At 39.3% G+C, this 16,220-nt stretch overlaps 1 protein-coding gene across 3 annotated transcripts in view; it reads left to right on the forward strand.

Moving 5' to 3' along the window:
- Nucleotides 1-16,220, forward strand: part of TMTC1 (transmembrane O-mannosyltransferase targeting cadherins 1) — a 312,150-nt gene that overhangs the window by 134,036 nt on the left and 161,894 nt on the right. For all 3 annotated transcript variants that reach the window (XM_070789893.1, XM_070789894.1, XM_019961394.2), the window contains 2 exons: nucleotides 10,067-10,148; nucleotides 14,080-14,183. In XM_070789893.1, the coding sequence (XP_070645994.1) occupies nucleotides 10,067-10,148; nucleotides 14,080-14,183 (186 nt within the window). The remainder of the gene's footprint in view (nucleotides 1-10,066; nucleotides 10,149-14,079; nucleotides 14,184-16,220) is intronic.

Below are 16,220 nucleotides of genomic sequence, written 5' to 3' on the forward strand. Positions count from 1 at the left end.
ATCCATGGGATTTTCCAGGCAAGAGTACTGGAGTCGGGTGCCATTGCCTTCTCAGTCTGCTAGCTCCCTGATTAAAGCCTCAACACCTTGTCTCTCGGATTCACTGGCCTGTTGTGTGGCTAGCAGAGTGAACTTGGACCCAGTTAACACATCTTCTTGTAATAAGTTCTTATTTTGGCAAATTGAATATTCTAGTTAGTAAAAATATTTTATACCAGCACTACATTAATGACTGATTAACTTAAAAGTATGTTAAGAAGAAACCAAACACCTGAATCATGTGGCTGAGTAGATGTAACAACACAAGCTTTTCTTATTTATCCTTATGAAAAATCTCTCTGGTTATCTGGACTAGATCTTCCCATCTAAATCTGATATCTCAGAAACTTTTGGAATAAATTCTGTCCATCATTTGCCCATTTGGGCTTTTGAGTCGTTTGTTCTTTGTTACGGATCTCAGTGTAGATACAATACCAGTGTCAAACAATGCTGATGCTCCTCTTCTAGAAATCAGATTAGGTCATCTCTGCCTAAAGCCCTTCACCTGCTGCTCAGGGCCATCAGAACAAAGCCCAAATCCCATAATGGGATAAGGCCTGTAGTGATGTGGTTCTGTTGCCGGTGAATTTGAGGTTCTTTCTTCACTGTGAAAGAATTCAGAGATGAAGTAGAGTGGTTAAGAAAGTAAAGTGAAAGTTTATTTAAACAAGGATACGCTCTTAGAGGGGGCTTCCCAGGTGGCTCAATGGTAAAGAATCTGCCCAGCAGTGCAGGAAACACAAGAGACTCGAGTTTGATCCCTGGGTAAGGAAGATCTCCTGGAATAGGAAATGTCAACCCACTCCAGTATTCTTGCCTGGAGAATCCCATGGACAGAAGAGCCTGGTAGGCTACAGTCCATGGATCACAAAGAGTTGGACGCAACTGAGCAAGTGGGCACACGTGCACATGCTCTCAGGGAGAGCTGGCAGACAGGTGAGGAATTGCTGCTCTGGGTTTCTTTAGCAAGCAGGTTATGAGGGGTGTACAAAAGAAGGGATGGGGAAGGAGTTCATTCACTGGGGAAGGAGTGTCATTCCTAGGCCTTGGTAGACAGCTGTCATTTCTAGGCCTCTGTAGATGCGTGTTTCACCTCTTCTCCTCACTCAGTTCACTCTTGCTCTTCCTCAGATGTCAGTTTCATTGTGCCTCCCTTGGGGCATCCTTATCTCCCTCTCTGTTTCTGCTTCTTCCTGTGGAGTTGGCTGATCATATCATACCTTCTCAGTCCTGCTCACCTTCTTCTTGTAGCCATTTCTTCTCATTTAGAGTTTCTGAATCAGCCTAGTGAATATGGAGTTTGCATTTTGAGCTGTGGCAATCACTACATATATTAACCTTTAAATAGATATTTCTTCAAAGATCCCTCAAGAATTATTCACTGCCTCAGACTGTCATTGGTATGAAGAACCCTTATTGTAGGTTTTATTGTAGATCTGTACAAACTGATGAAGGTATTCAAGTTTGTAAACTTTATCATTTTTAATTAATTAGAAGTCGTTTTGTGGTTATCATGTAAAAATGTTGTTTAATAAATGATCTATGTTGTAAGTGTGCTGAATAAGCAGCTCCATTTTATGTTTATGCCTTATCAAGCAGTGGGTGCTGTGGATTTGGGTTTGGGTCTCACCTCTGTTCCAAAATCACTGCAGATGGTGACTGCAGACATGAAATTACAAGATGCTTGCTCCTTGGAAGAAAAGCTATGACCAACCTAGACAGCATATTGAAAAGCGGAGACATTACTTTGCCAAGAAAGGTCCATCTAGTCAAAGCTATGGTTTTTCCAGTAGTCATGTATGGATGTGAGAACTGGACCATCAAGAAGGCTGAGTGCCAAAGAATTGATGCTTTTGAAATGTGGTGTCGGAGAAGACTCTTGAGAGTTCCTTGGACTGCAAGGGAATCAAATCAGTCAGTCCTTAAGGAAATCAATCCTAAATGTTCATTGGAAGGACTGATGCTGAGTCTGAAGCTCCGTTAATTTGGCCACCTAATGCAAAGAGCCAACTCATTAGAAAAGACCCTGATGCTGGGAAAGATTGAAGGCAGGAGGAGAAGGGGGTGACAGAGGACAGGATGGTTTGATGGCATCACTAACTCAATGGACATGAGCTTGAGCATGCTCCAAGAGATGGTGAAGGACAGGGAAGCCTGGCGTGCTGCAGTCCACGGGGTCGCAATGAGTTGGACACAACTGAGCAACTGAACAACAACAACTCAGCTCTGCCACTTGCCAGCTTTGAGGTCTGGAGTGAGTACATTCTTCAGCCTCACTCACAAGATGGAGACAAGTTTGGACTCACAGTACTGGTATGCAGGTTAAATGAAATGATGAAGTCACTTAGCACAGTGACTGATATAGATTAAATGCATATTGTATCTCCTATTTTTAATGTGTGCGCATACATGCTGAGTTGCTTCAGTTGTGTCGAACTCTGTCAGACCCTATGGAATGTACCCTACCACATTCCACAGGTTCTTTACCACTAGTGCCACCTGGGAACCCCATTTTTAATGAATTGAAACTAACCTGGAACTTAAACAGCAAGCAAGAGTGATAATCACCGAAACCGAATTATTGCTTTATATGTAGAAAGAATAAGAATTGGTGCCTCTGACTAAATTCATTGCAGCAGCAATATAAATTAGCCCGACTAAATTAATGAAACCTAAACTCATTGACCTTTGACCCTGAAGGGATGTGACCTTTTGCAAGTCAGATGACATTTCTGGGCTTATTTTTATTCACCTGTGAAACTACTTGAACTGTTTTGATCCCTTTCAGTTCTATCTTTGATTTTCAGAATGGTTAAGAGAACTGAAATCGTATCCCCCTTTTCTTTGCCAGTATTTCCACTGTTCTATGTGTGATAATCTAAGTAAATGTTTCTTTGTAAGTAGCGTGCTGAATTAAGAGTTTAAAACTTCAAGAAGAAATTTTACCACAGGTATTGGGGTATTGAAAGTCAATTTGGGCTTCTGAATAGATTGAACTTAGAAATTATTATTGTCTTAAAATAGCTCCTTCCCTTTAGAATCTGCATTTGAAAATCAAAGAAGACGCAAAAAGATAGTTCTGCTCCTCTATAGAATGCCATTGATTATTGATGTTTAGAGGAGGCAATTTATAGGTTCAAAGAGAGTGCATCAAAGAGAGAAACTGAAGGCTGCTTAAATTTCTTTTGTTGTTTTTGTTAATCTTTTCATCTCTTCTAATGTGAGCTAAGGCTTTGTGACTTTGATCAGCTGTGAGATCTTTTCTCTCTCTGTTTCAAAGAGAATCAGGATTTCTAAATTCCTGAAGATCTCCGGATTCAAATTCTTTTTATTTCTTTCTGCTTTTGGTCATATTATGTGACTGGAAAATTCTTGAAGAGATGGTAATGCCAGACCACTTTACCTGCCTCCTGAGAAACCTATATGCAGGTCAAGAAGCAACAGTTAGAATACCGGACATGGAACAATGGACTGATTCCAAATTGGGAAAGGAGCATTTTTTAAGCTGTATATTGTCACTTTGTTTATTTAAAGTATATACAGAGTACATCATGCAAAATGCTGGGCTGGATGAAGCACAAGCTGGAATCAAGATTGCCAGGAGAAGTACCAATAACCTCAGATATGCAGATAACACTACCCTAATGGCAAAAGGGGAAGAGGAACTAAAGAACCTCTTAATGAAAGTGAAAGAGGAGAGTGAAAAAGCTGGCTTAAAGCTCAGCATTAAAAAAACTAAGATCATGGCATCCAGTCCCATCACTTCATGGCAATAGATGGGGAAAAAATGGAAACAGTAAGAGACTTTATTTTGGGGGGCTCCAAAATCACTGCAGATGGTGACTGCAGCCATGAAATTAAAAGACACTTGCTCCTTGGAAGAAAAGCCATGACCAACCTAGACAGCATATTAAAAAACAGAGACTTTGCTTTGCTGACAAAGGTCCATCTAGTCAAAGCTATGGATTTTCTAGAAGTCATGTATGGATGTGAGAGTTGTACTATAAAGAAAGCTGGAGCACTGAAGAGTTGATGCTTTTGAACTGTGGTGTTGGAGAAGACTCTTGAGAGTTCCTTGGACTGCAAGGAGATCCAACCAGTCAGTCCTACAGGAAATCAATCCTGAATGTTCATTGGAAGGACTGATGTTGAAGCTGAAACTCCAATACTTTGGCTATGTGATGAGACAAACTGACTCTTTGGAAAAGACCTTGATGTTGGGAAAGATTGAAGGCAGGAAGAGAAGGGGATGACAGAGGATGAAATGGTTGGATGGCATCACCGACTTGATGGACATAAGCTTGAGCAAGTTCTGGGAGTTGATGATGGACAGGGAAGCTTGGCATGCTGCAGTCTGTGGGGTCGCAAAGAGTTGGACACAACTGAGCAACTGAACTGACTGAGTGACTGATGTGACTATTAATCTTTTTCATTACCTTGAAGGAGCAAAGAGAGATTAAGTTAGTATGACAGGTATTACTGAAGTAATTTTGTTTATAGTTTTTAAATAATTTATTGGTGTATTATTAAATGGCAATAACTTATAGCTGAGATGTTTGCCACTGCAGCTGTTGTTTAGGCAAAAAATTAGGAGGTTTTTGAGAAGAACCAGAAAATCTAATATAGTATTCTCATGTAAACTACCAGGACTCCTTCAATTTGCTGTCTACATCCCAAACTGTAAGTTTTTATTTTGTATCCAGTCTAGTACTGGAGGGTAAGAATAATACAGACAAAGAAAAGGGATTGAGTGGAGGCATCTAAGTATATTTAAAATTTTATTTGAGTCCGTAAGCATTTATTGATCATCTTGCTATGATATATCAGCTATCTATTAACACAATAATTCTATGTTACAAAGTTCAATGACTTAAAATAATAAGCATTCATTTTACCCTCAAGTTTATGAGTTGGTGACTTTGTTACCAAACTCAGATCTGGATACAAGGAATCAGTGCTGTTAGAAGGGAAATACTTGCTCTAATCAAAAAGCCAGCAATCTGGGGGAAAGGTGGACTCATGTTCCAAAACCATCTCTGAAGTTTCTGTGTGGCCATGAAAGACTTTCAAGGGAAAAGGGGGAAGTAATCTCAGTTGATCATTGAGATAGGTGGTTAGAGTCATCACCGTCCCCCACTGTGTGCAGGCTTGTCGACTCCTTGTGATCTTTTTTAGATGCTATCTTATTCTCACAGTTTATTTGTGAGATCCCTGAAGGGGAGGCTGGGGAAGAGATCTGGTCATCTGTTGCTGCTAAGTCGCTTCAGTCATGTCCAACTCTGTGCGACCCCACAGGCGGCAGCCCACCAGGCTCCCCCGTCCCTGGGATTCTCCAGGCAAGAACACTGGAGTGGGTTGCCATTTCCTTCTCCAATGCATGAAAGTGGAAAGTGAAAGTGAAGTCGCTCAGTCATGTCCGACTCTTTGTGATCCCATGGACTGCAGCCCACCAGGCTCTTCCGTCCATGGGATTTTCCAGGCAAGAGTACTAGAGTGGGGTGCCATCGTTACGTATTATTCATTTCTATATCTTTGATTTAAGGAAAGAACCAACAGATTAGGCAAAGTATTCTGTGATCAAAAATTTGAAAGGTGTATTTGGGTCAGAGTTTAGTTAAAATATAAATTTGCTAAAGTGACAAGACAAAAAGGACCTCCTGCAGAGAGATCTTTCCTGCAAAGAACACTTTCCTGGAAAAAAAAAAAAAAAGCATCTCACAGCTTTGGATGGCTGGTTGTCCTGGTCTCAGCTGAGATCTCTCAGTTGGGATTTGATGACTGAGTAGCTATGGAGGATAACTTCAGGAAGAAGACCCATTTAGCTTTGAATATTTGAACATGATTAACTAAGGAGGTAGATGTTAGTAGTTAGAAATTTTGCAGTCAGAAAAATTAGGGCATAGGGAGCATAGTTTAGAACATTTATTTTGGATAGTCTTGATCTTTTGCTTTTATTTTCCTAATATCAGAAATTGTTAAAAATGCAGAACTTGATAATGCTACTACCCCAGACTAATGTTAAAGTATTTTTTTAATGTGCAACAGCAAATTATCAAAGGTCTACTTAAAAGTGAAGGAACCATCTTTTTGCTTCACCAGGCAATGGCACCCCACTCTAGTACTCTTGCCTGGAAAATCCCATGAATGGAGGAGCCTGGTAGGCTGCAGTCCATGGGGTCTCTAAGAGTCAGACACGACTGAGCAACTTCCCTTTCACTTTTCATTTTCATGTATTGGAGAAGGAAATGGCAACCCACTCCAGTGTTCTTGCCTGGAGAATCCCAGGGACGGGAGAGCCTGGTGGGCTGCCGTCTATGGGGTCTCACAGAGTCGGACACGACTGAAGCGACTTAGCAGCAGCAGCAGCAATATTTGTTTCACCTTTATCACTTGGTGTTCCTTTTAAATTTTTTCAGTAATTTTTCTGTTTTTCTTTAGTTGTCATCTTTGATGTCATCAGTTGGTGAGAACATCCAAAGATCATAGTATTTTGGACCCAAAAGGGACCTTGAAACCACTTAGTCAACTACCACTGATGTAGGAAGGAAATGAAGCCCCTGTAAATTTGTACCAGCTAATGTGAGAGATTAGCTGGAAGCACAGGGATAGAATCCTGAACTCTTGCTCTATGCTAATGGTTTCCTCAATGGTTCAGTTTTGTTGTTTTCATGTTCTCTGTCTTTGCAGGGAAAATAGTGGAGAATTTAACTGAAGTTGAAAATTATCAATGATGAAATTTGCATAGTTCTTTGTGTTTGTAAGGTACACTCAGCTATATTAGCCTGTGATTGAAATGAGTAGCTGAGGTAATCTGATATTATGGTTAAGTATTAGTTTTAATTTTTCAGTATCTTCCTCTATTGAAAAGGAGTTATAATGTTCTTCCTCAAGGAATTGTTGAAATTACAAAGAAATTGTAAAGGGATTAGTACATTTATATCACTTATATTTGTGCCTGACACACAAATTTACTATTTTTACTATTTTACACAAGTTTACTATTTTTACCATTGTTATTATTTGTTATTGTTTGGTTCTAATTCAGAAGTATTGTGGACTAAGGGGAGAAATTCTACTATCCAATTTTTATAGGATAGGAGAGGGAAAGGAGTTGCAGAAAATTCAGTTCTCTGTATGAACTTAGGAATCTCAGCCTCTGACCTAGTGTTTACCAAAAAAGAGGACCATGTCATTTTGGCTCATTTTCTCATTTAATTTGGGTCAACAGCTGGAAATGGAGATCTTGAAAGGTCTTTTTATTCAACCACTGTTCTCTGTATCTTCCTAGGCTTTGTTACATTTTAAGAGTAAATTATTTGGTACTTTTTTACAGAAATAGAATTTTTCATGGAGGAAGAATTTCCAAACAAAGGGGCTCTTTTAAATATATTTCACTGAACTAACCATCATATACTGTGGTTCTAGTCAAGGCTATGGTTTTTCCAGTGGTCATTTATGGATGTGAGAGTTGGACTGTGAAGAAGGCTGAGCCTGAAGATTGATACTTTTGAACTGTGGTGTTGGAGAAGACTGGACTGGACTGCAAGGAGATCCAACCAGTCCATCCTAAAGTCCAAGTCTCCCTTGGGCTACAAGGAGATCCAACCAGTCCATCCTAAAGGAGATCAGTCCTGAGTGTTCATTGGAAGGACTGATGTTGAAGCTGAAACTCCAATACTTTGGCCACCTCATGAGAAGAGTTGACTCATTGGAAAAGACCCTGATGCTGGGAGGGATTGGGGCAGGAGGAGAAGGGGACGACAGAGGATGAGATGGCTGGTTGGTATCACCGACTCAATGGACATGGGTCTGGGTGGACTCCAGGAGTTGGTGATGGACAGGGAGGCCTGGTGTGCTGCGATTCACAAAGAGTTGAACACGACTGAGCGACTGAACTGAAATGAATTTAACTGAATTGAACTGAACCATCATATTGAGCTTTCAGTGAAACAAAATACCAATTACCTAAGTTTGACTTCTAAAACCCTGTGATTTGTTTTATAGAGAGGAAACCACTCCTAATTTTTCCACTGTGTTAAAATAAACAAGCAACAGGGGAAACCTGAGAAGTGTAGTTTCTCAAAACAGGCCAATCCAAGAAGGGCTTTTTCTTTCAGACGTGTTGCCAGTTCAGCCCTTTTCCTTCCCACACTGTCATTCCCTTTGCCTTCCTGCTGCCAATTATCCACATCCTGTCAAGGAATAGTAGAAATATCCACAGTTGGTCTTTGTTGAATTGGTCCGAAAATGATAGTGATGGTAGAGGCAAAACTAAGGAAAGGCCCAGAGCAGTGCTTTAACCTTTTTGGAATCACAGACCCGATCTGACACTGAAGATGAAAGCCAAGGACTTTGCCTCAGAGAAATGCACAGATGCAAACATTCATGAAATCTCGTGTACAGTTTCAGGAGGTGATGGACTCTCTCAAGCCCACTTTAGGGTGGAAGAGATCACCAGTGTCATAAAAGCTGACAGTATCCCTGACTTTCCTCCTCTTGAGGGCTTAGGGAGAACAAAGGATTTCAACGTCGTGCTTGGGGGTGCATCCAGTCCAGAGCTTGCTAAAAGGTGACTGTGAATTGCCTTTTGGAAAAAGAAAAGGAAAGCAAGAATGAAGGATCTGCCTCGGAGTGATACTGTTTCCTCCTTCCAGAGCCACTTGGACACACTTAGCTGTTATAAAATGGGAAGCACATGTGTTTTGTAAGGAGTTCAAGTTAGACATTTTTTTGTGAGATACTAACCCACTCAGGTCTCTCAAATGAAGCTTTCTTTGTGTAGAACATCCTTACTGTGTGAAGATAACACATTCATATACAGATTTTAAGAAATTCTTGAGGAAGATACCTTTGAGGAAAAATTAAACAAACAAACAAAAAAAAAAGTGAAAAGGGGCCAGGGAAATAAGGATGAGGTGGGAAATATTTGCTGGATTATGTGGTTTGATTTTTTCCCTACGGTTTGTACTTTAAAATACAGAAATTTGTCTGTAGGTGAAAAGGAGTTGCTTTAAGTTTTCCTGGGGAAGTTTGTTGACAGCTTCCTCTTCCTTCCTTTTGATCATCTTTATTAAACCAACCAATCACATGTCTTCCGTGTGGACATATAGTGCTTCCACTTTGTACAAGTGGCAGATGCAGGCTCCACACAAGTTGCTGCCCCTAAAGAAGTGGCATTCTCATTACCTGGTTTGGTTCCCAGGGTCATAGGCACATGAAGTAATTTTCCGTTGCATATTCATGAGCTCTGGTCTGACCACTGATGCTTAATAACTTTGTTTTTGTTTTGTTGTTTAGTCACTTGGTCCTCTCTGACTCTTTTGCAACCTCATGGACTGTAGTCTGCCAGGCTCCTCTGTCCATGACATTTCCAGGCAAGAACACTGGAGTGGGTTGCCATGCCCTCCTCCAGCAGATCTTCCTGAGCCAGGGATTGAACCCGCATCTCCTGCATTGCCAGGCAGATTCTTTACTGTTGAGCCCCTGGGGAAGCCCAATAACTTTAACTTTGTTACCTTGGATAAGTTACTTAATCTCATACAAGCTTAGCATCTTTTTTTTTTAGGGGTAAAACATTTGTGAGATGTTTTGTGGGTGAAAGACATTGTCCTTCTCAAGTTACATTCAGTAGGCAAATGAACTCTTATTTTGTTTAGGATCATCCCTGTGACTAGGGTCATCATATAGTAATAGTTGCCAGAATGCCTCTGTTATTTGGGGTTAGATAGGATAGTAATATATAACTGTAGCTAACTGTACTAGGTTGTATTCCCTGTATTATTGTACAGCTTATTATTCTTCACAACTTTCCTATGAAGTAGACACTACTCAACTTGTCCAAAATCTTCCAAACAGAAAGAAGCAGAGCTGGGGATTGAAACCTGCGTGGTGTGTTCCAGAAACCATGTTCTTAACGGCTATCTTTTCCAACCTTCTTTTGAGCTAGAGCCTATTCACACTGAAAAGAAAACGTTACATGTAGTGGACTCTGACACTTATTTAATATGCTTTTTCTTTTCTGTTTCAGGTATCTGACAGCAAGCAGCAATAGAAATTTCCTGCTTACCATGAGGCCCTTCTTAAAAAGGGCCACTTTGGTCATAAGTTATGTAAGTATATATATGCTTTTGAAATATCTAATAAGAAATATTTTACTTTGACTCAGAGACATGATCCAGATTGTTTAATAGAATCAGCAATCGAGCCTAACAATATGATTTTAAGATCAAACAGTTTACATACCATAAATGTTACAAAGCCTTGGAATGTAAATATGGAAGCATTCTAGGGATTTGTGAGTTCAGTGACACGAACAGTGTGAACTGTACTTTGTGAGTTCTTTTTAGGATGCTGGTGCTGAGTTGTTTCTGCAACACAAACCTGGCTGTATCAATTATCTGTTCCTGCATTACAAAACACCTAAAATGTAGTGGCTTAAAACAAAACCATCATATTAGCTTCCCTAAATGCTTTAGTTTGGGTCACATCCAGCTGGCTGGTTCTTCTATATTTTTGGCTGGGGTTACTCAAGCAAGTTTGTGCAGTTAACCTCTCTGTGATAACTCAGAGCAGGTAACCTCTCTGTGATAACTCATCCTCTTAGGCCTCTTTCTGTGGCTACTCTCTCTAGTTGGATGGACAGGATCTTTTTACAACCTGACAACTGGATTCTAGGACAAACTGCAAGACCTGGAAGTTTCCACTAGATTCTTTTGTTCAATGCAAGTCACAAGACCAGATTTAAAGGAAGGGGAAGTTGACTCCACTCTTGATAAGAAGAGCAAATAGAAGGTGCATACAGAAGCGATAGGGGTTCTTGGTCCTGATCTTCAGTGACTATCACATTGGGCATCTTCTTACACAGTTGAATGCTTCTATTCAAAGAAATTAGGAGATCAGTCTCTTTTGCTGTTGCTGTTTTTCATAAATTTTAAGTCCAGATTTATAATAAAGTTTGATAGGAAACTTATGAAAATGTTTTTGAATTGTAATATTAACAATTAATGATATTTTAAATCAGCATTAAGGCATGTTTAAGCACTGCAGATGGTGATTGCAGCCATGAAATGAAAAGACACTTGCTCCTTGGAAGAAAACCTATAACTAACCTAGACAGCATATTAAAAAGCAGAGACATTACTTTACCAACAAAGGTCTGTCTAGTCAAAGCAATGGTTTTTCCAGTAGTTGTGTATGGATGTGAGAGTTGGACTATAAAGAAAACTGAGTACCAAAGAATTGATGCTTTTGAACTGTGGTGTTGGAGAAGACTCTTGAGAGTCCCTTGGACTGCAAGGAGATCCAACCAGTCCATCCTAAAGGAAATCAGTCCTGAATATTCATTGGAAGGACTGAAGCTGAAGCTGAAACTCCAGTACTTTGGCCACCTGATGAGAAGAATGGACTCAATGGAAAAGACCCTGATGCTGGGAAAGATTGAAGGCAGGAGGAGAAGGGGACGATAGAGGATGAGATGGTTGGATGGCATCACCAATGTGATGGACATGAGTTTAAATAGGCTCTGGAAGTTAGTGAAGGACAAGAAAGCCTGGCATGCTGCAATCCATGGGGTTGCAAAGAGTTGGACACAACTGAGCAAGTGAACTTCTCAGTTCAACTGAACTGAAGCAAGAAGGTGTGCAAAAACTGAATGAGATGGAGAGCTTTGATTGGACAATTTCAGCAAAAGGGGCAGACGGTTTCTCTAAAGAATGCCCCAGTATCTTTGCATAAAATAAAGACAATTCAACTTTCATTTCAGAAGTGATTTATATCTTCGTGTTGTTTGGGAATACAAGAATTTGACAGTACTGCTGTGATGCCCTGTACTTCCTGCTATAGGGCAGTTAATTCATTTAGGCAGTTAACGGAGAGGTAGAAAGCTTTTCATAAGTCTCTTGAGTCTTAGTTGCCTTCAGTTCAAAACTACCTATATGCCAAAGTAGCGTATTTTGGGATGACATATTCTGTTACCTCTTAGTAGTTTAGGGAATTCATATTCTTTCAGGATACTTTTCCTGTTACTTTTATAGTTGACATTTTCCGTTGCAATATCTTTAAAATTTTAAATTTAGTTTATGTGAGTGTTAATTAAAATGATTTTTAATTTCTTCTTAGGCATTATTTACTGCCGATATGCTTTTGACTGACACTATATGTTTACTTTAGATTTTTGGATTTGGGGTCACTTATGTAAAAAAGCACTCATGAAATAAGTCAGTGATATTCCTTGGAAAAACTCCAGCCTTAATTCCCTCCTCATATTAATATTTTAGCTTTTAGTGAAGCAGAGATTTCCCTCTGACTCTGATAGGCAGACACAACATAATTGGTCCCTACTAAAATGAGAATTACATCTAGAAGGTCTGTGTGGGTGAATTCTATAAACAAATGTCATCCCTACTGAAGTGTCTTTGGCCTCTGGTTTTCTCAACCCATCTTTGGAATGGGATAGCACCATTCAGTGATAAAATTCTATTGAGTGACACAAAAGTTGTTTCTTGGGGTTGTTGAAATAACTCTTCGTGGGTAGTCTGCTTCAGAGCATTTGAGGGTTGGAACATTTCCAGATGTGTTTATTCAGGACACAGAGGTATCTTCTACCACAGCTGAAGTTAAGTTTCATGGGGTTGTATGAGAGCAGTGATTAAGACACAGGGCATTGGAGACCAGTGACTTGAGTCCAACTCCTAGATCCTGTAGTTTATTAACTGTTGGATTCTGGGCAGATTACCTTTAAGCTTCAGATTCCTCATCTTCCTATTGGACTGGTAGGCCTCAGGTGGAAGGATCTTTATAGTAAATCCCCTACTTATGAATGAGTTCCATTCCAAGAGCATGCTCCTTAAGTCCACTTTTTTGTAAGTCCAACAAAGTTAGCCTAGGTACCCAGCTAGGCTATATAGTACTGTACAGTGATAGGTTTATACTTTTCATGCAAATAATACTTTTAAAAAACACAAAAAATAAGGGAAACACTTTTAATCTTATAGTACCTTGAAAAGTACAGTAGTACCATACAACAGCTGGCATACAGGGGCTGGCACTGAGTGAACAGGCAAGAAGAGTACTGCCTGGAGGAGGGAGAGGAGGTGGGAGATGGTACTGTACTACTGATTTTTATACAATACTATACAGTGGTTTGTTTTAAAAGAATAAGAACCAAATATAAGTTTAGATTATCTTAGTGATTATATACTAATATTCCTAAAGAGTGGCTTGCCACGTGGCTCAGTAATAAAGAATCCACCCGCCAATGCAGGAGACATGGGTTCGATCCCTGGGTCAGAAAGATACCCTGGAGAAGGAAATAGCAACCCACTCTAGTATTCTTGCTGGAAAACCCCATGGACAGAGGAGCCTGGCAGGCTACAGTCCATGGGGTTTCAAACAATTGGACGTGACTTAGCAACTAGACAACAACAACAAAAGTACACAAAAGCACAACCACTGTGGAAGATGCACACACATGACAGTGTTCACCAGATGTGTGAACTAGCGTGTGATTAGACATGCAAATGCAAGTTCACATCCTTGAGATTTCACAACTTGAAGGTTCTTATGTAGGGGACTTTGTTGTTGTTCAGTCACTAAATCATACCCCACTCCTTGCTGCCCCATGGACTGCAGCACACCAAGCTCCTCTGTCCTTCATTTGCTGTTGGAAATGGCAACCCACTCCAGTATTCTTGCCTGGAGAATCCCAGGGATAGAGGAGCCTGGTGGGCTGCCGTCTGTGGGGTTGCACAGAGTCGGACACGACTGATGGGACTTAGCAGCAGCAGCAGCAGCAGCAATGGATAACAGTGACAGCTGTTATTAGATTTGTGTGCCTTTCCCTTGTCAACTTCATTGTTTTCTCTCCCCTCTAACTATTTCCATCTTTTCTACTCATCTTCAATGATAGAATTTTATAAAAACGCTCATTAAAAAATGTGTTTGTAGGACAAAATATTTGTAAAGCATCTGAAAGTATTTTCCAGAAAAGCAGGGCTTATTTCCAACAAGCAATTTTCTCAGCAAATCTTCCTTTTTCCAAAGGTGATCATTGTTCTGTACTTTCGTCTGTGGATAATGGGAGGATCTATGCCCCTCTTTTCAGAGCAGGATAATCCAGCTTCATTTTCGCCTTACATTCTTACAAGGTCAGTAGAAGTGAATTTTTTTAACTTTACTTGGTATTTATCTGATTGTTTTAAGTAATCTTAAATGATATATTGACTTTGCATTTTAAGGAAAGAAAGGTTGTGTTCTAGTCAGGGTGTATGGAAAAAAGATACCACTGTTTAGACATTTGGAATTCTTTTCAACAAATGGTGCTGTTTTATCAATATTACTATAATTTTGTCATTATTATTGTTCTCATATTGGTATACACTTTATTGAGCACTTAATAATAAATATCTATTGAGTGTCTCATAAGGCAAACCTTATGGAACAAGTACTGAGAGGTGTTTAGGGGTTAACTGGACATCATAACTATTTGTAAGATTGAAATCAGTGGGAAAGTTGAAAGTAACAAACAGAAGTGAGTAACAATTTTTGCTAAGATACAGTCAGTTATATATAACCATTTGGCCTTACGAGATTTAAGATAGGGGAGTAAGAAGTGATGATGACCACTGGATTTTGTTCATTTTAATTCCTTATCCAACCTGCTGTGATATACTTCTGAGGCTCTCAGATATAATTATATTTGATAGTTTTCATAACATTTCTTGAGGATGTATTATTGCTATAATATTTGTACGTTAAGTTTACTGTTCTTAAATTTTCATAGTTTTATATACTTTTTAAATATCTAATAGTTTTCATATTAGTAACTTACCTTCTCTTTTTTGTGTTTGCAAAGACATAATAAATCTTAAACCTTGACTGATAGCATGTATATAGTTTAGCTTATTTGTATCTCTTAGGTATAGGATATTGTTGAATTTTGTTTTTATAAAGCCAAGCAGTGATTTCTGTTTTATTTCACTTAACTTCAGTTATTTACTTCATATGTTTTAATTGGTAAATTTCTAGTATCTTTGCATTTTATATATTTCTTTTTTGTTCTTAGTGTTTTCTTCTTTTTAAAGAATATTTTCCATTCATAAAAGATAACTTCCAATTTGATGAATCCTTTTTTATAGTAAATTTGTGTCACAATTGCTTTCATTACTTGAAATATCTATTTGTGTTAAAAAAAAATCTTGAATATGCTTCAGAAACCATATGGTATACAGCCTTGAGTGTTGACTTAACCCTTTGAGGTAATCTAGAGGCTTATAAATTGTTGTTTATGTTTTATATTTTTCAAAAAATTATTTAGTCCATTTACTAAGCTTGACATTTCTAACCCAGATTTTTATTAATATTGCAATCTCCTTGTCCTTTTTTAGGTTTCTCTCACTGGCTTTCAACATCTCCAGAGTTCCTTGTCTGGGTATTTTTAGCTCATTGATAAAATGTTTCAGGTTCTGTAGCTCCTTCAGTAGCTATTTTCTGCCTTTAAGAGAAAAAAGCAACTTTGCCAGATCCTGTTCTTGCTTATGGCTCCATTTATTTCCCTTAGCCCTCTATTGGTCTCCCTCCAAGCTTTCTTGTCTGATGAATTTAAGTGATCATTCTTTATAGTTGGATGTAGCCTATTCATCTGGAGACTGAGCATACCAGTGTCCAAAAGCCAAGCTTCACGCAGGAGATAGACAGACGAGAACTAGAACAGATTGCTCTCAACTACCAACCAATCATTTCATTCGTAGCTCTGTCATCAGCAAACACATGCCTGCCCCCCAGTCCTTGGTGTCTGGACAAGGTGCTTTTGGTCTCTGGCTCACTTGTCCTCCTGTCTATACCATCTTAGCTGCCAGAGTAGTCAGGTTTCATTTTTACTCCTGCCAGTGGTTAAAAAAAAAAATTCTTTGGTGGAACCTCTGGCAGATTTAGGACCTTGGGGGCTATCATTCACTAGATTCTGCCTTTCACTTCCAAAGTATTTATGTATGTTTTCTGAGGCAGCTGATATACCCTTCATCCAGGACTTTCTGTCTGTGAATCTATCTGAGTTTATCTAAGTTTATCTCAGTCACTCAGTTGTGTCCAACCACTTTTGACCCCAACAGAACTGCCAGGCTCCTCTGTTCTTGGAATTTTTCAGGAAGGAATACTGGAGTGGATTGCCATTTCCTCCTCCTGAG

This window comes from Bos indicus, chromosome 5 (genome assembly GCF_029378745.1).
Source record: "Bos indicus isolate NIAB-ARS_2022 breed Sahiwal x Tharparkar chromosome 5, NIAB-ARS_B.indTharparkar_mat_pri_1.0, whole genome shotgun sequence".
NCBI classification, from domain to species: Eukaryota; Metazoa; Chordata; class Mammalia; order Artiodactyla; family Bovidae; genus Bos; species Bos indicus.